We start from the raw sequence: 24,704 nt of genomic DNA, 5'->3' as shown, positions 1-24,704 counted from the left end.
CCCACCCCAAAAGGGGGTCCAACCCAAACTGCTTGGTAACATCCCTTCTGCACGAGACCTCCACCATCCCCAAACATGTTTTGGCCTTGTTGGGCCGCATCAGTGAGGAGTAGCTGAGGTCTCTAGCCCCAGCAGGCAAGGGACCCACGTCTGGGCATACCTATCCCACTCTGAGTGACAAAGCAAAACAAAAGAAGTGATGGCTGGAAGGTTTTTAATTAATCTTAACCTCTGGCATTGCTCTGAACACAACCCTCCAGACATTCGTTGTTCGCCTGCCAAGCCATTATAAAGGTGGTCATGTACTGCCTCAACAAGAGAGGGGATGAAAGGTCAATTTCCTCTGGACAGAGAAGCAATGCAACTCTGTTTTTGGGCACTAAGAGAAGGAATGTCTCTACTGGCAGTTCACCTTGCCAGAGAAGGAAACATAGCAGCGGACGCTCTGAGCAGGAAGTGCACTATCTCCTGTGAGTGGGAGTTGACTCAGGAAGTCTTTCTAGCGATCCACGCCATTTGGAGAACCCCTCAGGTGGATCTGTTTGCATCTAGTGTCAGGAAGTGAATCCTATTCTGCTCCAGGGAGTATCCTCGTAGAAGAACTCTAGGAGACATGTTCGTGGAGGACGGAGAATTTCTACTTTTGTATGCGATTCAACCAGTCCCCGTCATTCCTCATGTCATCAGGATGTTGAGGAAGTTCGGGAAATCCATGATCCTGTTGGCTCTGGATTGGGCCAGTAGAACACCTGGGCCTGGACCTTATGGGGATGGCCTGTCTTCCCCAAAGAGAGGATTTACTCTCGCAAGGGGAGGGGGGTGCTCCTTTTTCATCCAGAAATCAGTACTCTTAACAATCATGCCTGGTTTCTGAGAGGATAAGATACAAAGATTGGAACCTACCTGAAGATGTAATGGAGCTGTTGCATTCGGTCAGAAGGCCAACAACGAAATATCTATACTGCTGCCATTGGAACACCTTTTGCAGCTGCTGCAGAGATGAGTTTTGATGCTTTTATGTCCAAGACTTCTGTGGTATTGTCATGTTTGCTTCACCTGGCCCATCAGGGGCTTCAGGTCTTCACAGTAAAGGGTTATTTGGTGGCACTTGCTATTTTGAAGTGTTCGTCCAGTTTTTGGTTCCTATTACAAGGTACCTGTTGTAATTCAGTTCTTGAAAGGGTTAACTAACATCTATACCCCCGGTTCCATTTATTGTACCGGTTTAGCACTTGAATTTCGTTTTAAGGTACCCAATGGGGTCACCTTTTGAACCCTTAAGTTCTTGTCCACTCAGAATGATAACCCTTAAGACTTTTTTTCTGACGGCAATAACATCAGCCAGTGAGTTTCAAGGTTTTTTGGCTAAACCACCCTTTACTACCTTTTTTTAAGGACAAGGGGATGTTGAGGGAACGTCCTTCTTTCTAACAAAAAGTGGTATCCTAGTTCCATTAGCGCACCTCCTCATCCTTCTAAAGATTGCATCGCTTAGACCCTAGAAGGGCATTAAGCTTCTACATTTCCAGAATGTGCAAAATCAGACAAGATGACCATCTCTTTGAGGGATATTCGGGTCAGAAATTGGGACAGGCTGTCACCAAACAAACCATCTCACGCTGAATAATTCTATGCATTCTGGAATGCTATTCGTTGGCTGGCAAAGATTTGCCCGATGGTTTGAGAGTACATTCCACACGAGGAGTGGCTACTTCTTCGGCTCTTTAAAGAAGGGCGGGTGCCTTACAAGACATCTGTAGAGCAGCAACTTGGTCCTCTTTGCACACTTTCAGCAAATACTATTGTCTGAACTCTGTCCGGTCAGGATGCCAGATTTGGCAAGGTTGTACTTCACAGAATTAATCAACATAAGTACCTGGCGCGCCATTTTCTCACTTACCTACTCACACCAATTGATGGATTTCTAAGCCTTACCCGACTGGTAATACCTTATCCGACGTCCTGTCTCACGCCCATCTCCGCCGCATCTCTCGTATTCCATCCTCGACTGGCCGCCTTGGAAAGGGAGAATGTACTACATGTAGTCCCTTCTATGTGTTATGTGGCAGCCATTTTTTTTGTTTACCTTTTTCTTTTTTCCAATGGCCACCATGGCCAGCGAGAAGAGACTACATATAGTCACACTACGCATTACGTGTCAGGCATTTTTTTTTGTTGTTGCTTTCTTTCCTTTTTTCTTTTGCAAAACGTCAACACTGTTTCGCAACTGAAAAAAACACTATTAGTACTCTAGTCTTACGGAGTACTAATAGCAATAAGCCCCTCGCTGGGTATGCCCTAGGGCCTTCGTTAAGGCACTCACTGCGTTCCAAGCAGAACCAGAGCTGTGTATTGCTACAGAGCAGGCCCAAATGCATTCTTCAGGGAAGAAAATCCCTCTATTAAGGTATGTAACTCTAATAGTTTTAGCGCCGTATAGAACCTCAGGGACCAACGCACGTCCATCTTTAAAATGGGCCGAATGACGAACCCGGAGTAATCTGGTGGAAAAGTAGCTGCATCAGCTAGGGATACTAGCAGGAATAAAAAGAAACGGGCGTGCTGTGAAAAACGTACCTCAGTGTGCAAGGATCTCCGTGGAATCTGGCCGCTGCAACGTGCGTCCAGACTGGAGTATGGCATTATGAGTCGTCCTGGCAACCCCACGCATGCGCGTGGTTCACCAGGACAACGTCCATCTTGGAAATGGGCAAAGGTGGAGCTGAGTAGCCACGGCAACGCGGCAAACACTACGAGGGATGAACACTCAAAGGAGACAATCTCCCGAGTCAGACGAACTATGGGAGCACAGCAGGGGAGCATAAACGCAGCCTACATGGGAAGGCAGAGTGCTCACAAGGTGCAATCAAAGGTATGGCATGTATGCGAGCACGCATGGGAGCACAACCACAGCTCAAAGGAACTGCGGGGTGCCCCCATGGCGCTAGAGGGTAAATACGGACAGCCACAAAATGGCCACCGTGAGAGTAATGAAATGACAGGCCAGGTAAATAATGGAAACAAAGCAGGAAGATCCTGCAGGCCAACACAGGGACACAGTCCAACGGGCAAGGGGGCCGGCACAAAAGGTGCAGTGCCAGCCTGTAACTATGGGCCCCGGGGCATCCCCTGACACGACAACGCTCCCCCTGGCGAGGGGCTTATTGTCTAAATAAATAAATTCTCTGTTCCCAACTCCTTCTACATACTGCTTTGGGAGTATATCAAAGAGGAAGAATACATGGGAGGACACAATCCATTCGAAGAACAAATTACTTGCCCCTGTGTATGTTCTTTTGACTGGATGCTCCTCCATTGCATTCCTCACCGCCCTCCTATCCTTCCCTTCTATCTTGCAGAGAATGTCTGTGTTTTTATACCTTCCTTCCTCTCTTCTAACATCTGGGCCATTCCTTTAAGACGACTGAGCATTGGGAGGAAAAACCTAGAACTGAGGCGCTGCGCAAGCTACTTATACCAGTGTCGACGTCACGGCCGAGGACATGATGGAGGCCTTAGAGGGCCACGTCTCGACAACGCACCTCAATACTATGGATAAACGTTTCCAAAGCTGCAAGCAGAATTACAAATATATCAAAGATGAGGAATACGTGGGAGGAACATCCAGTCGAAAGAATTACCAGGAATAAGTAATTTGGTCACCCGGTTGGCTCCCGGAGGCATTATTTTTCACACTTTTTTGGGGGAGCAAGACATGGCTCCTGTTAGAAAGCATCACTGTTCTCTGTGGAAGGTTGTGGGCACATCTTAACGTAACAGCTGTTTTTATAGAGCCCGCTTTCACCTCCATAAGCGGCATCTTGACTCTGATAACAGATGTTAATTGTTAACCCAGTCTGTGTTCCTGGTTTTATAGATCTTGGAAAGGTGAAGGACTGAGTGTGCCTGCTCAGATCTGAACAGGTGACAATGAGGTCAAGCTCAAGTCCCTGTAGACCAAGCTTTTTCTCCATTTAGCCATAGCACCCTGTGACACAACAGACATTGCCTTTGCAAGTATCAATAATGGACTTGACTGGCGGAAAGAAAACAATGATGCAATTATGAAATTGCATGCGAGCCCATGCACCAGTTATATTTCTTGAAGACGTGTAACCTCGAAGGTATAGTACTTGGGTATCCTTTCGTTTACGGGACCAGAATTATTCTGTCGTTTTCTGATTCCCTTTGCCAAATCAGGGTTGTTGAAAACATTCTGGTGTTTTTCCACTTGATACATGATGTCTCGACTTGTCCATGTAGCTAATTACCCTTACATCATGACTCTTGTCATTACATCTACAAGGGCCTTTTATATCTTTTTGAAATTATTTTGTGTGCTAATTTCTCTTCCCTCATTGTGAAATATTAACAAGAATATGGCACTATCCACTTCAACTGGCTCTAACACCACAACCCTGTCTTACCATAAACCTTCTCATTTAATTAATATATTTCAGTGAAGATCTGGCTAAAATGCTACATTTTCACAAGCAGTTCGTACTGTGTAACCACTTTAAATCTAGCATAGCTACTCCAAGAATTGACTGATTGCACAGTGCATTTAGAAAAGGAGCAAAATGGGTTTCTAGTGGACTGATATCTTTCATAGTCTCAGCCAGATGCCTTCTCAAATGAATAAGTACTCTCTAAAAGGTATACAGTCCAATCTATTGTGCATGTGTCTCTGCCCATTGCTCCTTTTTCTGAGATGGTCTTTCTCTTAGAAAATTAGGACCTTCAGAATGTTATGCATTGGGGACTGGAGTAGGGACGATGTGTTTGCAACATACCAGGTAGAAAACTAACTTCAGCGGTGAGATTTACATTCTATGTTCTTAGAGCATGGATTGACCTTTTCTGGAAATCGTTATCACAAACGTTAAAACAAGGTTCTCCAGCATGGGGTCTGGCATGGATTCACATGCTCATGAATATTCCCCGTCGTCAGGCTGGGAATCCTCGGTAAAGAAAAAACCAGTATCAGTTTCGTTTCTGATCTGTCTTTCGTAGTAATATCCAATCACTGGTCTCTGCGTCATACTGACCACAGCCAATGACTGCCCTCTACCTAAGCACCGCCTCTGGCAGCCATCTTCAGATTTTTACTGCACGTTCATGTGTTGGGATTCTCGTGCTATTGCTCTCGAGCGTTAGTGCTATTTTTTTCACGTTTTTTCTCAAAAACTTCGTTTTTTCGGTCAAAAGAGCCTCAAGCTCCACCGACTCTCCATCTGATCAACGGGGACCCGTGTCGGATTCGTCTGCGCCCCTCAAGGGTGAAGATTTCGTCGAGCTACGCTTTTGGAGGACTCCAGAAGTTTCTCAGGCCCGGACATGGCCCAGGAGAAGGGATGCTCGACGCCCGGAAAGCTGTTCAGGGTCTGCCCTGGATGCCAGCTGCAGAACGTCTTTAAGGAGGACGAACACTCCTTTTGTCTCTACTGCTTACATGAGGACAAGACGCACGTGGAGAAGGACTGTGCGTTTTGCGGCAACATGTAGGAGCGGACCATGAAGGACCGCCATCAACGTCTCGCCAACTGGCTGGAAGGTAAGAGCCCGTCAGGCGAGAAGAAGAAGAAGAAATCCGAGCGGTCTTCTAAGACCTTTGAGGACGCCCCGGCGACGGGGGTCCAACACAAGGCAAAGCACCGCGAGTCCGCTGGCACCGGGAGCGCCGAACGGTCGGGCTCTACGGGCGCCAGGCAGGGCGCACCCTCCCCGGCACCATCAACCACGAGCCAACGCTCTGGGTCGGGTAAGAGGAAGGCCGAGCACCCGGCGAAGCTCCTGGAGAGGCCCCGGTCGAGCTCGAAGGCCCCATCGGAGGGGGAGCGAGGCAGTGTCCCCCCCCCCCTCAAGGATAAGGCGGTGAGCGCACCTAAGGTGGTGAAGGCCTTAATCCATCCGGCCAAGCCCTCTATCGAAACTGTCGCGGCGGCCCTGGCTCAGCCTGTGGGGGCTACACCAGTGGTGGCGACCTCGGGGCTCAGAGTCTCCCTGCCACCTCGGAGGGAGTCCTCTTTTGTGCCCATCGATAGGGCCCCCGTGAAATCCCCCGTGGGGAAGAAAAAGGGGGGCAGGGCGTCGTCGTAGATTCGGCCTCAACCTCGGAGGAGGAGCTGGTCGAAGTCTTAAGCCACGGCCTCGGCGTGGAAGAAGACCGGCCCGTCGGGATGGATCCCGACGCAGGTGACGACGACATCATCGAGGCTACCGACGGGGCCCCTGATCGCCCGTCGGATTCCCCTCTGCCAGCGCCGCGAGACAACTCGGCGGCCATTTTGTTGGCTATACAGTCCTTATGCTCAGAGATAAGGACGAGACTACCGTTGCCGACGGAACCTCTCCCGTCGGGGGACCCAGAACCGGGACCTTCTGGTGTTCCCCCTACCAAGAAAAGAAGGATCCACCCTCCGCCTCCTTTTCAGCCGTCGCGCCCCTTCCAGCCCTCCTCCCCGTCCACCCGAGGGGATGATACGGGGACTGACACGGCAGCGACGGGTACGGACGACGAGGTATACGACGAGGATGTACCGTCGTCGCCTCCCACCAGGGCTTCTCCGCCCGACGAGATTGGATCGTTCCACTCCATGATCACCAGGGCATCCGAGCTTTTCCAACTCTGCCCTGAGGAGAAGAAGAAGGAAGGTTTCCTTTATCAGCGGCGCGAGGCCAAGAGGAAGACGGTCCTCTCAGTGCCTCTATTGGACGACATTTGGGATGAGGGCCTCACCCTCCTCAAGAACCCTTCCACGACGCCAGCTAGAAGAGACCGGTACGAGAAGAAGTAGCGGGTCCCGGACACGGCCCCCCTGTGCCTCCGGGCGCAGCCTACCCCGGACTCCGTCGTCTCCGCGGCGGCCAGGAAAAAAGCGGGGGGGGGGGGGTGCGGCCTCCACATCGACTTCCCCACCGGATGGCGAGGGAAAGAAATTGGACGCTATGGGACGCAGAGTCATCTCGTCTGCGGCGACGACGATTAAAGCGGCCAACGCCTTGGCTATCGTGGCCCGCTACGACAGGGAGCTCTGGTACAAACTGGCTCCCCTACTGGATTTCTTGCCGGACGACAAGAGGGCAGAGGCCCTGGAGATCCTGCAGGAAGGTGAGATGGCTTCGGACCACTCCATTACCGTTGCGACGGACATCGCCGACACTGGGTTCCGCCAGTTAGGCAACGGCGTTTGCCTTAGGCGGCGTGGATGGCTCAAGGCTACGGACTTCCGTCAAGACGTTCAGACCAGAGTCCTGGACATGCCCTTCGATGGGAACAACCTGTTTGGGAAAACAGTGGACGATTCCCTTCAGGCCATTAAAGCGGACACCGAGACGGCCCGGGCCCTTGGAGTTCTGCAACAACGGCGGACGCCCTTTCGGAGCAGCGGAGGCAAGGGCGCCTCCAAAAGTTCCGGCGGCGGTTTCTCCACCTACCGTCAAGCGGCCCGCTCGTCGGCTCAGGAGGCCTACAGAGGACGAGGCAAGTCTGGCGGATCCCGCCGTCGTCGCCAAGGAGGTCAAGGCGGCAAAGCCTCGTCGAAGCAGGATTGAACTGACCGTGGGTCGGGCCCCCACCGAAGCACCCCGGTGGGAGGCCGGCTGGCGAGATTCGTCAGCGTGTGGGAGTCCATCTCCACCGACCGTTGGGTGCTGGACGCCTTGGCCCGGGGCCACGCGCTCGAATTTCAAAGATGGTGTCCGCGCGTCCCCCCCGTGGCCAGGAAAGAACTTCACGTCCCTCAACTTCTCCTGGAGGTAAAGGCGATGCTGAGGAAGGGCGCCATCGAACTCGTCCCAAAGAGACTTCGGGGCTCCGGAGTTTACTCGAGATACTTCCTCGTGAAGAAGAAGACGGGGGGATGCGCCCCATCCTGGACCTGCGACGTCTGAACAAGTTCATCAAGGCGCAAAAGTCCGGATGGTCACCCTCCAGCACGTCCTGTGTCAGCTGGAGGAAGGAGACTTCCTGTCGTCGTTGGATTTGGAGGATGCCTACTTCCATATTCCCATCCTAAAGGGGCACCGAAAATTCCTCAGGTTTGTGGTCCAAGGGCGTCACTACCAGTTCAAAGCCCTCCCCTTCGGACTACGGTCGGCCCCCAGGGTATTCACCAAGTGCCTTGCACCGGTGGCGGCGCAGCTGCGCCGCGAGGGGATCCACGTCTACCCCTACCTGGACGACTGGCTCATCCGAGCCAAGACGAGGGAGCTCGCCCTGGATCAACCCGCGCAAAACGCACTGTTTCTGGGAGCGAAGCTCGACACAGTGTCTCTTCTGGCCTCCCCGTCGGAGGAAAGGACCAGGTCCATCCTGTGCAAGGTACAGCGGATGTTGGTTTCCGACGCGGCCAAGGTGAGGTCCATCAAGTCCCTCCTCGGAATGATGTCTTCCTGCATCTACCTCATTCCCATGTGCAGGCTCCGGATGCGCCCGTCGCAGGAGTTCCTGGACGCGCGCTGGATCCAAACGACGGGCAGCTTCGAGGAGAGGATCACACTCGACGAGAGTTTCCGCCGAGCGGTCCGGTGGTGGGGCAACCGCACGCATCTGACGGCGGGCATGGACTTCCAGACCCCAGACCACCAGGAGACAGTGACCACCGATGCCTCCCTGGAAGGGTGGGGAGCGCACACCGAAAATATGCACGCGAGAGGCCTTTGGCTCCCGACGGAGAAGTCCCTCCATATCAACGTCCTGGAGCTCCGTGCAGTGTTCTGGGCCCTCAGGTCCTTCCTTCCGTCCCTCAAGGGCAAGGTGGTGAGGATCTTCACCGACAACACCACCACCATGTTTTACATCAGGAAACAAGGCGGAACCAGGTCCCCAGCGCTGTCCAAGGAGGCGCAGGACCTGTGGCATTGGGCCGTCGCCCAAAGGATGTTTCTGGTGCCGTTTCATCTGGCAGGGATAAAAAACACCATCGCCGACTCACTCAGCAGGGAGCTGCGCTCGTGCCACGATTGGGAACTACGGCAGGATCTAGTGGATCGCCTCTTCCGACGGTGGGGCACACCCCAGATCGACCTGTTCGCGACGGCGACGAACTCCAAGTGCCGAAGGTTCGCCAGCAGGTTTCCCCAGGCGAGGAGCATGGGCGATGCCTTCTCGTTCCCTTGGGAGGGCCTGTTCCTCTACGCGTTCCCTCCTTTGCCACTGCTAATCCGGCTCGTCAACCAGCTCAAGAGGTCACGGTGCAGGATGATTCTCGTCGCACCTGCGTGGCCGAGGCAGATATGGTTCCCGGACCTTCTGGACTTGTCAGTGTCCCCGCCAATCAAGCTGCCGGTGGACGTGGATCTTCTCTCCAGGGAAGGAGGCGCCATCCTCCACCACGACCCGAAATCGCTGAACTTGCAGGCCTGGCTCCTGCAGCGCTAGAGTTTGGAGGATACGACATACCGGCCGACTGCAGAGAGGTTCTTGCAAAGGCCAGGGCGTCCTCGACTCTTAAATGCTACGGACACAAATGGAAGAGGTTCTCTGTCTGGTGCCACGCACAGAAGATTAACCCTCTACGGATTACGGCTCCCCAGGTACTGCCGTACCTGCTGACGCTGGCCAAAGCTGGACTGGCACACGCGTCCATCAAGATTCATCTTGCTGCGATCTCCCGATACACCAGAACCACGGGCCGGACGTCCTTGTGGTCTCATCGTCTGGTGAAAGAGTTCATGAAGGGACTGTTCAGATCGTTCCCGCCGGTGAAGGCTCCGGCCCCGGCGTGGGAGCTCAACGTGGTGCTGACCAAGCTCATCAGACCTCCGTTCGAGCCTCTGCACTCGGCCCCGTTGAAGTTTCTGTCGTGGAAAGCAGTGTTTCTTGTGGCCATCACCTCCGCACGACGGGTGGGAGAGATCCAGGCCCTTTCATGCAAGGCCCCGTACTTGACTTTTCACGACACGAGGGTAGTGCTCAGGACGCACCCCTCCTTCATGCCCAAGGTACCGTCGGACTTCCATCTCAACGAACCCTTGGTGTTGCCTGTGTTCTTCCCGTCGCCTTCGTCGCCGGCTGAGAGGACTTTGCACTCGCTGGAAGTGGCTAGAGCGCTGAAGTTCTACGTGGACCGCACGAAGTGTTTTCGGAAGACGTCACAACTCTTTGTGAACTTTGGACCTGTCAATCAGGGGAAGGCTCTCTCGAAGGCTTCCATTTCCAGATGGCTCTCCGGCTGTATCATGTACTGTCATTGGTTGGCAAACCGACCGCTGCCTGGCCGTCCGAGAGCCCATTCCACCAGAGCGATCGCAGCTACCACGGCGTTCCTTTCTGGTGTGCCCCTGCTGGACATATGCAGGGCTGCTACGTGGAGGTCGACGCACACCTTCATGAAATTTTACTGCGTCGATCGGGATTCCAGGGAGGAGTCCAGGGTCGGCCAAGCAGTGCTGCGCAACCTGTTCGCCTGAGGTGAGCCTGGTGAGGAGGTAAGATGCTTAATGTTGAGTTGGATGTACTGCTTAATGTTGAGCCTTTGCCACCTCCCGTGGTTGTGCATGTGTGTACTGCTATGTATTCTTTATTCATGAGCATGTGAATCCATGCCAGACCCCATGCTGGAGAAGGAACAAGTTACTTACCTGTAACTGTTGCTCTCCAGCATGGGTCTGGCATGGATTCACATGCGAACCCTCCCGCCTACCCCTCTGCGGCTCTTCACTTGGTCATACTGCCACTTCACGTGCTTCCAAATCTGAAGATGGCTGCCAGAGGCGGTGCTTAGGTAGAGGGCAGTCATTGGCTGTGGTCAGTATGACGCAGAGACCAGTGATTGGATATTACTACGAAAGACAGATCAGAAACTAAACTGATACTGGTTTTTTCTTTACCGAGGATTCCCAGCCTGACGACGGGGAATATTCATGAGCAGGTGAATCCATGCCAGACCCATGCTGTAGAACAACAGTTACAGGTAAGTAACTTGTTCCTTAAGCTGTAGTTACTCAGTGGATGTTGCCCAATGGCATTAGCTTGGGCTCAAGACATCATTCTCTAGAGGACTTCTGTTCATAGAATAGTGCCTTGGTATTCCATCCTCTGTTTTTTACCTATTATATTGGGCCACATTAGTCCTATGCCTAAAAGGGGTCACAGAAATGTGGGCTAGCACCTTCTTCCAGGCAGTACACTCATTGATACACTCATTGATAGGCCATTATGCTAGCCCATTGTGGTCCTAGCCATGCCCCCCTGGAAGAAAAAGGTCTCTGGTGGCCTCTATGCAGTTTTGGAGTACTAGCCGATAGACTTTTTTTTCCAATAAATGTATTTTTGTCATCAAATCTTACTAGTACATAGGGGCCTGGTCTAATCTGCTCCTGTGAGAAGATATATGGGAGATGAGGCTCTCAAAGCAATGTTAAGTCAGGGCAGCCTTAAACTGGACAACATACTTCTTAATACAGTTAATACATTTACATGGCTAAGGCAAGGGTGCATATTGGCCCCTCTTTTGTTTAATTTATATTTGTTAGATTTGTGAGACTATCTGGCACAAGCCTCGCTGGTTTCTCTTAAATAGGTTGGCTTAAAAGTCACATGGATCTCGTATGCAGATTACATTGTTTTATTTGACTTCACCAGGGAAGCATCCAAACTATGATCCTTGCATTTTCTAAATTTGCAACTGAGAGTAGTCTCGTGATAAATGAGAAAAAAGTCTAAAATTATTCACTTAACGACTGGTAAAAAGAAGCAATCCGCAAGCTGGTGGCTAACGAAAAGGAAATTAGGCAAAGTGGATGTTCTCACTGTGACTGTGAACCCGAATAAAATACCATCTTGTCCCTCGTTAAGGAAAGAAGCAAGTAAATTCAGTTACCAATGAAACATTATCTAAATAAATACAGCACATTTGCATTGGGATCAACGCAAAAGTTCTACAAAGGCAAGGTTGCTGTATGGTCTAGAAATGCATTGGCCTTTATTTGCAATTTACTTGACTCCCATTGAGGGACTAGTATGGAAACGCGTCCTCTCTCTCTCTCCAGGTGTGTTCCAATGAACCTTGTGCGCTATGAGCTGGGTTTGGTCTCCTTGAACACTAGACTTCTGTGGAAAACATAACTGCTCTGTGCTAAATTCCTGGACCCTCCTCAATTCTCTGTCGACCTTGGAACCACCGCTAGTGATTTGGAGAATAGATGCATTCAGGTATGTGAGACTGCATTATCCAGATGGTGTCTCCTGTAACCTGGTGTTATAGGAACATGGAGGCACTTAAGGAAGTTTCACCAACTAGACCGGTGTGTTACATTTGCATCTATTCACAAATATAAAAGGTTCTGCGACATGCAGCTAGTTCACAAGCAACTTGGAGATATGTCAGTATACTTGCAGCGTATTACATCCCCTACCGCTTGAATGAATTATATGTGCTTCCTATTGAATCTACTAGATACTAATGAAATACTTTCCCTTTGGAATAGGAAAGGAGAGGTTGTATCCACTTGTAGATATTGTTCAAATGAATGTGAAACTTTAAGGCATCTGGTTTTGAATTGTTGGAACTTATATGAGGACCGGATTTTGCACTTTGGTCGTTTTGTCCACTCTACAGAATGTCTCCTAAGTGATGTAATATGGGAAAGATTCTACTCCCCTCTATTAAAAACACTTGACATACGCACACGATGCCAGAGGGTATCCCGAATGCTGTAGAACATACATTAGAAACACTGTGATACAAAATCATTAAATTGCCAAGACAAAAATAAATACTGTTTCAAACTACAGATTTAAAATGAAGGAATAAGCACTCAACAATTGATAAGAAAAACAGTAGCTGGTATTTGAAACTATCTAGATGCTTTGTTGCCTTGTTACTCCAGGCAGATCCTCAATCCATGACCTTGCATGCATGCTCTTATTAGCTCTTCCTTTCTCTTCTACTACTTTCATCATTCTGGTCTGCTCAAAACCATTTAAACTCTCTTCCTATCCCCATCATCTCTTTTCCTCAAAGCCACCTCTCTTCTCTCTCGCCTACTCTTTACAAAACCTCTACCCCTAACATTCATCACACTTCCACTCCTCGCTTCTACCCTCAACGCCGCTCTTCTTCGCAATCTCAACATGAGTAGGCTTTTACCTTTCACTCTCTTCATGTTGATTTTGCAATGCACAATCTGTGTGCAACAAGGCCTCTTTTACCTCCGACTTCCTTCTATGACGTTCTCCCTCTCAACGTCATTGCCCTTGCAGAAATCTGGATTTCTCCATCAAACTCTGCAACCTCTGCTACCCTTCACAACCTTGCATACACCTTCACCCACAGTCCCCGCCGAACTGGTAGGGGTGGTGGCATAGGACTGTTCAAACTTTCTATCTCTCCTACTCCCGCTGTTTCCCCCTCTTTCAAATACAGTATCGCCACAATCACAGCTCCCTATATCATTGATATTATATCTCTCTATCGGCCATCTGGTCCCGCTGGTCAATTTATTGACCACCTCTCCCAACTAATTGCCTCCCTTCCTCCCCATCATCACCTCATTGTCACTTGTGACTTTAACCTCCCCTCTTTCTCCACTCCTCTATCCACTGAGTTTAGCTCTCTTCTCCTCAAACACTTGCTCTCTTCTGTCTACTCTCTACCCACGCATTGAAATAGTAACTCCCTTGACCTTATTCTCATCTCCTCTCAACTGTCTCCAATATCTCCAATGCTCCTTCTCACTCAGATCATTGCATCGTCTCCACTCCTACACAACCCTCTCTCTTCCAATGCAAAATTCACTGTTCCATCCACTGATAGTCTTCACTAACTTTAAGGCTGCTCTTAACGGTCCCTTTTCCTCTTCTCTCCTACTACATTTATTCCTAAACCCTAAACTCCATTGCCCTGGATTACACCTACCATCTGCACCTTGAAAACAACAATAAGATAAAAACTTTGCACTTAGCAAAGATCTAGGCACTCCTCAGATCTCCAACTCTACCTGACTGCTCTTCAAAACTACTCCTCTGCTTTCACCTCTAACAAACGTTACTTCTATCACGCTCTCCTTTCATCTCAATCCTCTCAGCCTAAGCACCTCCAATATCTCTCAACTCCATTCTCTCAAATCCATCGCGCCTCCTCTTTCTGCCATCGATCTAGCTCTCCACTTTGCTTCAAAAATGTCCACCATTCAACAAACCCTCACAAATTGCCTTATATCCAGTGTTGTGGCCAGACTCTTTTGCCTGGGGTGGGGTTCTAACTTATGCAGCGGAGGCACAATAATAATAATTTAGCATTTATATAGCGCTACGAACCCTCAGGTATCTGAGCTCTGCTTATTATTACCCACGGTGTGTGGTGCTCATTTATCGACCTCGGAAGGATGAAAGGCTGAGTTTGGCCCTGCCTGGTTTCGAACCTGTCAGCAGGCTCTGCACAGATGTCAAAGCGAGTGCTCTACTCGCTGTGCTATCGGACCGGCTATGAAGCACGAGCTATGCTTCTATCCCCCCACCTGCTCTTTTTTTTTCCACCTCCTCTCCTACAACAGTCTTCCTTTGCCCTAACCCTGATGAGATTCTTGACTTTCTCCTCAGGGCTAATCCTTCATGTGCCCCCTATCCCACACATAGTGAAATTCATAGCTCCCAGTGTTACCCCTTATCTTACTTCCTTCTTCAACTCCTCTCGACAGTTCCACTTTTCCATCATCCTACAAGTCCGATACTGTCATCCCTATCCTTTTAGAAACCTGGCGTAGATCCTAATTGTTCTGCTAACTTTTATTTTTAAAACTCTTTTTATTATAGTAATATAGCATACAAAGATCAAAACTCAAAGCCTCAACCGGGGCAGAGCGCCTATCTGCCCACCCCCACCCACCAACCACTACCATTGCTCATACACAAGAAGAAGTCAATTATAGAACTGTTATAATGCTACACCAAGTACGTGCTAAGCGCCACGAGTTTCCAGCCTTCCACTGTGACAGCGACAAGAGCTTCCTTGTGCAATCCTTCCAAGGCGTTAGGGCCCAGACCTCCCCGCACCACGCGGGCCGGTCAAGCATTGACTCCCTCTGGCATTCAATTAATACGGGGGGGGGCTCCCCGAGAGGTTTATCGGTAGAGGGTCGTGGTGGGAGCTCTGTGACCTGCGAGGCGGTGCTTAGGTCACTTCATGCTTCATATTTGGCCCACTTTCAGGTGTCCTGGAACAGCCTTACCTTCCCACTCACCCCACCTTACTGTTGGTGTTCCTGAAGGGTCAGTCATGGGTCCACTTCTCTTCACTTTCTACACCTCTGGTCTTGACACCCTGATTTCCTCCTATGACTTCTCCTATGAACTCTTTGCTGATGACACTCAGATCTTTTCCTTTCCCTCCTTATATGACGAGCTATGGTCAAAAACATCGGTCTCTCCTCCAACAAATATTGGATGTCATATAACTTGCTCGTGCTCAACTAAGATGGAAGTTCTTTACTTCCCATCCAAACAGGCAATTTGTTATCTTTTTTTTGTCCTTGGTGCTATAATCCAGGCATTCTCGTGGCCCAATCCAGAGCCAACAGGATCATGGATTTCCTGCACTTCCTCAACATCCTGATGACATGAGGAATGACGGGGACTGGTGGAATTGCGTCCAAAAGTAGAAATTGTCCGTCCTTGCACATCCTCGTCTAATCCGATGACTAGGGTGTCCTAGCATACAAGAGCACTTTCTGCACTAAAGTGATTCATAACTTAATTTAACCTCCTCAAACATCGATTTGTGTAGCTTGTGAATCTGTCACATGCTTTTCGTAGTGTGTCATTGGATGTTGGCCCGGAGTATTAGTTTGTTAGGTTTCATTTAATTAAGCCACAGAGTGGAGCGTATCAGTGATTGGATGCATTTATGATGTGTACTTGAAGCGTTTTCTCTTCTAATCACTTCCAAGACTTCTCCTGCCATCGGTTTCGGTCAGTGAATGGAATTAGAGGAGAAGTGCGAACACAACTTTTAAGCTTTTTAACTGTGATTTTTTTTTTTTTCTTTTCATGTGGACTTTTTTTTTTTGACCAAACTGAGTACTGTTCCTACCTAGAAAATAATTAATTCAATGTTTTTTTGGCCATGTATAATACTGTGCCTTGGGCCAAAGGAAATTGTGTCCATCCTGTAACCACAGAGTCTGTTATCTGTCTTCAACAGGACCATGAAGAAAACAAGTGTGAAACTTGTGCAAATATTTGACATTAAAAAACTGTAAACATGCAAGTATATGGTCTGGGCACCCCACCTTAGAGTGGCTAGTAGATCCAATATATGGGTGCAGTCAAGGCCAGCCTCCAAGATGTGGGAGTCTATCGGCTTGAATGTTATCAGAGCTAAAAGCAAATAATCTACAAGTCTTTTTTTGACTCTTAGCAAATGGATGGGTAATGCTGATACCATATAAGATTCTGCCCACAACGCTCCAATAAAGATGCACCTCACGCATGGAAAAAACAAAATGGGCTGCTAAGACAAAAGAGCATACAGGGCCATCTACTGGTGGAGAGAGTGAATGCCTGTTGCCTCACTAAGAATTATGGCCACAATATGTGTATTTGGGAAGCTTTGAAAAAACGAATCTATGCATTATTGCTGTAAACCATAAATGGTAACCATAACTAACACCAAAGCGACATTGGTCGGTGCAGTCCCCGTCGCCAGGGGATGGTGTAAGGCCATTGAATTAGGAAAGGAAGGGTAAGCCAACAACATTATGAGCTGTGGATGAGGAGAGGCATGGTAGCAACCAAATGAATAATCGTCAGGGTAGTGATGGTGGTAGGAACCCTCTGCATGTGGCATCATCCAGAGAATGGCCAGCTAAACGGAATGTCTGGAAACGGTGAAGGTGTATTTAGATACTATGCCAAACATTGCAAGGGGAAGCACAATGGTGCAACAGAAACTGCATGAGTAGTGGCAACAATAGTGAAAGATGAGGGTGCACCACAGAATATATAATTGTGTGCTTCGCTGACAGAAAACATTATTTTGTTTGCAGTAAAGTATGAGGACTTGAAGTACCGTGTATATAAATGAGTCCATGTATTGACACTAGGGATGATAGCAACTGTGGATCCCTGTACACAAAATAATACATATGGAGGTTTTTAATAAAAAGATGCCATGGTTTGGAAGTTGAAGTCCATGCTTTTGTCCCGTATCCGTACTCTACACAAGCAAGCAATAATGGGAGGCAGAAATAACATATGACAGACTGAGAGGGATGCCAAGCATAGCAATCGTAAAGCCTCCTATTCTGTGCTGGAGGCACAAGGCAGCCTTAGGATTACTTTGAAACCGGGTTCACTGGAACATTTTATTGTTAGTTGACAAAAATAGATTCTGAGACACCGATTTTCATAAGTGTTTAAGGAGGTGTGACAGAGCCAGTACTCTGGCCTTGCCAAGAGGTCATGGAAACCCCTCTGAGCCGGATTGGGCGGCCTACCAGGGAGAAATCCAGAGCCAGTCCTGCCAAAGAAGTGGACAGTGGCCGTTGAGAGGGCCCCAATTCCTGTCCCACCCTGTTCCAGTTTTTCTGAGCAGTCCACCATTGTCCTATGCCATACTTCCTACCTAGATGCTTGCCAGTCGTGATTTTCCTTGTGACAAACCACCTGAACAGGAAGATATAGAGAAGAATCAAAGGGAGCCATTGTCCAGTGCCACATGCCAGCTTTGGGAAGACAGAGTACCGAACACCAGCAACTGGCCCTCCAGTGTTCACCCCTCCACCACTGGCAGAGAACGACCAGCGGGGATAGAGGAATGCTGCAGCATCATCCATACGCATCGGACAGATAAGCTGTGTGGTGCGGCCCAGAGATAGCAATGCGCGCACACAGCCACAGAGTATACTAGACCACAGGAAGGACCCAAACTCCCAGAGGCATGGGACTTGCCATGGGGCATTGGGAACTAGGCCCACTAACACCAAGAAAGACATTCAACTTCCCGGGCCGCCATTCCTATTCTGCTGAGAATGTGGATGGGGGTTTAGCACACTACTTGTAACCTTTTGCTCCTTCAACACGTCCTATGCATGAAATACAGGCCTAGTTTGGCCAGGAACAGTGGCCCATTTCAGCGATGGGGAGGAGGATAAAAGAAGTGTGGGTTATTCGAGCGAGGTCAGAGGAGGTGGAAGACCAAGAAACCAGCAGAAGGGAAGAATGGGCAGCAGTGTGTGGAGGGGATTTCTGGATTAGGTGTGGTATTGACTACTGAGTGAAAGTGGTGCTGAATTGTGAGTGTGCATGAAAGTGTTGCAAGTGTGGTTAGGAGAAGGAGTTTCATTAGTGTGGAGGGATGAGGAATAGTGTTGAGAATGGCGTACTAGTAGAGGGTGGAATAATAGTGAATAGGCGACTGAAGTAACATCAATGGGTGGAGACAAGGTCTAGAACATACAAGAGACATCGGAGTAGAGGGTGGACATTTAGAAGGAGGGAGGGAGAGAGGTGAGGAGAGGTAGAGGAGAATGTGAGCGGAAAATAATGAATCAAGCAGGGTGTCTGTAAGGCACAGATCCCATACCTATTAGATTACTAACAACTGCCTAGAGTGGGGAACGTTTAAAAGTTCCTGAAGGAAATTAGTGATAAGGCCAAGAGCCTTTAGGTTAGCATCATTTTTTTTAGTGACTTGGTGTACGGGGGGTGAAACAGTCGCTATTACTAACCTGGGGCCAAGGATATCTGGGCTATGGAGGAGATGCACTGAGACTAGAACGAGACATATGGCCCATTGATACTTCAATTTAAAAAACTGAACTGCATCTGAAGTTTGGAGTGATTATTTAGCCATTCGTGACAGAGGGCATAAGGAGACTGAATGGAATCGGCATGAGAAAAGCTGAGATGTCCTAGTGTCATCTTGAGAAGGCTCAGTGCCAGTATCAACAAGGAGCAATTCCAGCTTGCTTTGGACTATAGCCTGCCGTTCTCTTCTCTGGGGGTCCACATCCTGGTGCTCGAGTGAAATCGCTGTCTTTGGGGTTTTTACTATCCCCTATACATGTTGTCTTGTCAGAGTGGTTGCTCCGTCATTCACTACACAGCGATGATTCTCCATTCCACTTGTCTTTGCTTGCGGTGCCCTAGGTACTCTGTCTGTGCTCTAGGTGCTTCTCACTTTCAGGTCTTTCCTGTTTTCTCCTCACCCCAGCCCTCTTTCTGGTATTTTCACTCTCCTACTACTTCTTGGACCTCTCCATTCTCCCCATCTCACTTTCCCTCTTTCTTTTCACAAGCATTCTTGCTCAACCCAAAGCACTGGGTATTTTTTTTGTGCAGGCCCATGCTGTGCAGCTAAACAAGCTTTTTGTTTGACAAATCCTCACCACAGTGGTTGTCACCTGTCCACTTCTTGGTGGATGGCAGGCCATTTTTCAGTGTTTCCTCATTGCTCTACAAGGCTCGCAGATTGTTTGGAAGTTGGTAACTGTCCTCTGAGTTGCATTAATCAGTTTGTTTTGCTGCACTGGTCTGCAGGACCCCACATTTGGCTGCTCGACTATGAAGTTGTGTTAGCTGGTGAACAAATAGGACGTCAAACCTTTGAAATTAACTTGTTTAATTAAAGACACACTTTCATCTGACCGGCATGATCTCAACAAAGATGGGTGGAATTTGGTTTTAGGGACAGGGGCCTGGGGGGGGGGGGGTGAGTGTCACAGGATTGTGACCCATTATAGGTGATTTGGGTAGGGAGCTACAAGGGCTTAGTTGTACAGAAATGATGGACCATTCCGTAAAGACCTATAGAAGCAGAGGGGGAAATGCACCTTTTTCTGTGGTGCTTATGAGGGGCCAGTTTTGCTATTGGGGAGAGGGTCATTGGAGTACTAGCCCCCACTCCTTTAGAAAGTTGTGACTTTTTCTTCTGCATGGGCATGGCTTCCTATACACAGATCTAGACTATTCTTACTCCTGGGGTCTCCAACCCTAGCAGGGTCCTGCCTTCTCTCCTCTTGGGAGGGAGGAGGGGGGTGGGGCCTTTGGGGCTGAGTAAGCTCTTATCTCTTCTAATGCTGGGCATTGATTCTGGGTGATCCTAAATGAAAAGATTTGCAAAATTCGAGCGCAGATTAATGCCGATAGACGGAGCTCTGATATTCTCCCTGAGATCTCTCCCCTTCCGAGCTCTCCTAATACCTTTCAGTTTAATACTGTGACTGACGCTATGGTGGCTATTGCCTTTCTTAAACTTAAATCAGCATTTTCTGCAGACCCTATGCCAGACCCATGCTGGAGAACAATAGTCGCAGGTAAGTAACTTAAACCTCATCTCCCACTCATTGACTGATTTGAAGAAAAACTATGGTCATTGAGTGGGAAGCCTTAGCCCCGCCTTAGCCTTTAGCAAGTATTGCCAAGTGAGTGCTTTTAAAAACGGCAGAATGTACGAATCACTGTAGGAGTAGAAGACCATGGTAGTACATAGAGGAACTTTATTCCAGGGCACCACACACTACTTCACACATCACTGCATTTCTCTCCTTGTTCTCCGTTTTTTCAGAGTTGTAATTCTTCTCATGTCACATAAGGCCCTAAGAGATTGTATGTGCGTAACATGGTCAGTGAACTGTTGGCTCCCAGAGAAGAGTTTTTTGCATTTCACCACACGATGTGACATCAGCAGGACTCCTGAATGGAACAATATAGAACCCTGGATTCCCTTCAAGCTTAGCAAGGAGGTGGTTCTGTAGCCAATAGAAAGAGAGCCCTGTGATTTCTACCTCACTACCATATTCTTTACTTTACAACACTAGGTGAAGGAGCACCAATTGTGGGAAGGAGCACTATAGATATTGCACAAATTAATAAATGTTTGCATTCCGGAAACTGGAAGAGGAGGGTATTGAAGTGCAGCGGGGAAAGGAAGCATACATAGCATTCAATCGATTCAGTGGCAGAGGGGGGGGGGGGGTTTCGGGTGAGTGGAGGTTCTGGATACCAGCGTAGTGCTATATCATATTGCTTACAATAATTACTGGGAGAAGTTAGTTAAGTAGATTTTGGTTTAAGCTGTTTCTTGAATTTGTTGAGGTAGTCAACACTGAAATCATTTTGATCTAGTCCTGTTAAAGATAATGCCGCTCTGTAATTTGCGTGCCAGTAATTCCGTTAACCGGCATGTTTCCTGACTGGCATACTCCCAATTTCTCTGATGGGGTGGCCTAAATTGCCAAGAGCTGCAGGTAACCCGGGCACCCCATTGGCAAAAAACAGCCGGTTTTACCAGTGCCTGTAATACCAGCAGTCCCCCTATGGAGCTCTATGGACTCTATGGAATGGGAATCAACCTACCATTGCCAGCACCTGTAATAGGTCAGTAATTCCAGCATATCAGGTACCAGTAACTGTAGGCCCATATGCCGGTATCCCGCCGGCAAATCAGGCAAACATGAGTGTCATGTCCCATTTAAATGCCCCATTTTAATATGTTCAAATGTGGCAGGTGATGGACTGGCTGCTGTAGCAGCAAAACCTGAAAGCCTTATGTCCCACCAAATTGTCTTGCTCACTGTTTCTTTCTAGATTTGTACACAAAAATAACAATTATTTTGCATCTGTTCTGCAGAATATCTCTTTTTCCATTTGGGCCTAAATTGGAGCTTTCAAATACTGCAAAAATGTTATTTAAAGTTTTGCTGCATTTATTAAAAAACTGTTTTGGTATTTCCTTCCTAAACAGGCTTATTCTTTAGTGGATCGTGAGGTTGGATACTGTCAAGGAAGCGCTTTTATAGTTGGTCTTCTTCTTATGCAGGTAAATGAATATTATGCAACTAGTTTCCAAAAGCCTCGGTCTTCTTTTAGTTTGTTTTCCCTGCTTAAAAATCAATTGATTGAGATTTGTGTAATTATTACGTAAGGAGCACCTTAAAGGTCGTAGTTATGGCTTCTTTATTTTAGCAGTCAGCTGCATTAACACCATGGTAAGTCACATATATTAAGGTATTGCTCTTTGGATGTTTGAGTTTAAAACTAAAGAAAGTTGTGCAAAACATATTTTCATAATTATTATTCTTAGAGACTAAAGGTGAAGGATGTCTAAACTACTGTAAAATAATTGGACATTGTGTGTAAGTCATCAGACTTTGGCTCCTTCTCCTAGACCAAGTCTCCTGCAAACCGTGAGAAGATTACCTTCTACTTTTCACCAGTTAATACTACGGATTCTGCTCCAAAAAGCCATTACCGTATTGTTTTGCACTTCCCAGATGCGTACGTGTGGGTTTATTTAAGGATCTGTTTTACTCTTAACTGTGATTCAACCAGCAATACTGGTTGCCAAGATTGTCTAGTCTTACCAGCCCACTCCCTTGCAGATATATCTGCATTCAAACTGCTTAGCTCCCGATTGGTTATAATGACCCACCGGGACCAACTGCGACTGCACCTTTTAAAGGGCTTCATAGAATTCATCCTGCCTTCCCAACATAGCGCCATGTGTGTAGGGCCGGACTATGACACTGCTTTGAAGTCTACCTTAGTGACACAAGTCATCTGGGACTCAGCTGATCAAATGGGTCAAACCCACTTTAAAATGGCAGTAGGTTGCTATGTTTAGTACAGTAAAAGTTTTAAATGAATTTCATACATAATTAACAAACAAACTAAAAATATCCTATTTTTAACAGTGTGGTCTACTTTGATGAGGGATATTTTCCATGGCGCAGTTGTCATACATGACTCTACTTTAATAATTAGCTGCATTTTACAGATTGTTTCGAGACTTTTTTTTCAGTATTACATCTGCTTGAACAGCAATTATTTGTCGTTTAGCTTTAGCTTCCATTTTGATTGAGCACACTTTATCAACCACCTTTTTCAAGCTCCATCAATTACATGCACCTCGCTTAGTTGTGCAGCCTCCCCGTTTCATGATATTTTGTCTTTACCAAGGATGATCTTTTGTTCCCACATTGCAGGGCAATGCTTTGCAGGACTTGCACAAGTCCTACATTGGTTAGGTTTTTGAAGTGCGACAGGACCAGGGCACACTTTTGTCTGCCAGGCTATACCATCTGTAGGTCACAGTAATTTTTACTAGTGTACAGAGTGAACTTCTAGCAGGAAGGATAGGTAATGAAGCCCGTTTGTAAAGTCAAATGAAAGCAATATGCACATTTCTTTGAAAATCATTGGGAACCACTTGGACAGCAGTAGTCTGCCCAGTGTTAAAAAGGCAGTGTTTGATGGCAAATCTGTACTTTTGGAAGACGAAGAAATGAGCCAAACCTGACAAAATGGAACTTATTGGGCAGGGCTTGCCTTAAAAGGGCTTGATGGTGTCTCCTGCATATTAGTTGTAGGTACATCACTGCAAAATAATTCTTAGTTAACTTCAATGATAAAACATTACAGCTATATGAATAATAACATTGCTCACGAACGATGTGGAAAATGTAGCAGCACAAGTGGGAGTATTGGTGTCGGCACACACTGAAAATGTTATTTGCCTCTTGGTACTAAGCTTATTAACTTGGTGCGTTGCTTACTATATTATGTGAACCGAAGTTTAACAAGCTACATTCCTGCATTTTCTGAAACTTATGATGATCTTTTTGGAAAGCTGGAGATGTCTACCTGAAAGGAAAGTGCCTCTCATCCTGCATAGGACAGACGGGACAGGAGTTTGTTTTTTTTAAATTTGGTTGGCTGATAAAATCAACCTTTCAAATACATAAGAGATTCAATGTCCTCCAACAACAATCCATTAAAATCGTTTAGATGAAGACAATTTAACATTAATCAATCATTTTTGGATTATAGTAAGAACAAAAAATGAAATAAAATAACCATTTACAGCCTTTCTAATAAAAATCATATAAAACAGGGTGAATCCATTGATTATTAACAAAACAAGAATTTGAATTCGATTAATATTTACATTGGATCTGCATCTAAGGTTTTACTTCCTGACCCCTATTTTATCTTGGTCTTAGTAGACGGTAGAATAGAGTTGAGAAAATGCACTACTCCAATTCTAACCGCAAGCTTTGTACTGGAAAAGATAATTTGCCAGAGCTCATTGGAAACTACCTGTCTATATAGGCAAAATAGTTTGTTAAAAAACAAATGACGTTTCAAAGCCAGAGCACGACAATCGACAATCAAATAGTGTAGAGTTTCTTTGTGCAAGTTATTAGGACAATATCAACAAAAGTTTTGCTTATTGAGTAGTATGCCTCTCCTGGCCAATACATCATTAGTGTGCCACAGATTCAGCCTGAAGCGTAAATGCTTATGTCTAATATATGGTGAGGGACATTTTGCCAAATAGTCAGCCATGACCCAACATTTTTTTAAGCTAAAGAAAAGCTTGTTGAAGTCTTTATAAGTGGTGGATTTTGCTCGATTACATATCCAATCGTATTGGAATAGTCTTAGCTTTGCTCAATTTGGATTCTCCCAAAGAAAGTCCAAAGGGATATTTGCATGTGATAAAGCATTAAGAACACAATTTTGCCATTTTTGGGGGAAAATATGTCCAGAGAATATAAGCTAGTAAGCTACCGCACTTAAATATTGTTGACTTCAAGACCCAGCAAATATTTTCTGAAAAGGCTGCACATTTTCCACACCACTTGTGCAGACAAGGGCAACAAGCCTAATTCAAATTGTATCATGGGTAGCGGGGTGCTATTTGGTAGTTTTAAAACTTGCTTCCAGCAACGGGCTTCCAGGAAGTCCCTGTTTTTTT

At 47.3% G+C, this 24,704-nt stretch overlaps 1 protein-coding gene across 4 annotated transcripts in view; it reads left to right on the top strand.

Annotated features, from left to right (window-relative positions):
* Window positions 1-24,704, top strand: part of EVI5 (ecotropic viral integration site 5) — a 2,339,304-nt gene that overhangs the window by 509,651 nt on the left and 1,804,949 nt on the right. For all 4 annotated transcript variants that reach the window (XM_069641804.1, XM_069641802.1, XM_069641803.1 and 1 more), the window contains one exon: window positions 21,690-21,764. In XM_069641804.1, coding sequence (XP_069497905.1) covers window positions 21,690-21,764 — 75 coding nt within the window. The remainder of the gene's footprint in view (window positions 1-21,689; window positions 21,765-24,704) is intronic.

This window comes from Ambystoma mexicanum, chromosome 1q, assembly GCF_040938575.1.
Source record: "Ambystoma mexicanum isolate Mex_15411 chromosome 1q, UKY_AmexF1_1, whole genome shotgun sequence".
Lineage (NCBI taxonomy): Eukaryota > Metazoa > Chordata > Amphibia > Caudata > Ambystomatidae > Ambystoma > Ambystoma mexicanum.
Note: the sequence above shows the minus strand (reverse complement) of the source record. Positions and strands in the feature narration are given on the sequence as shown.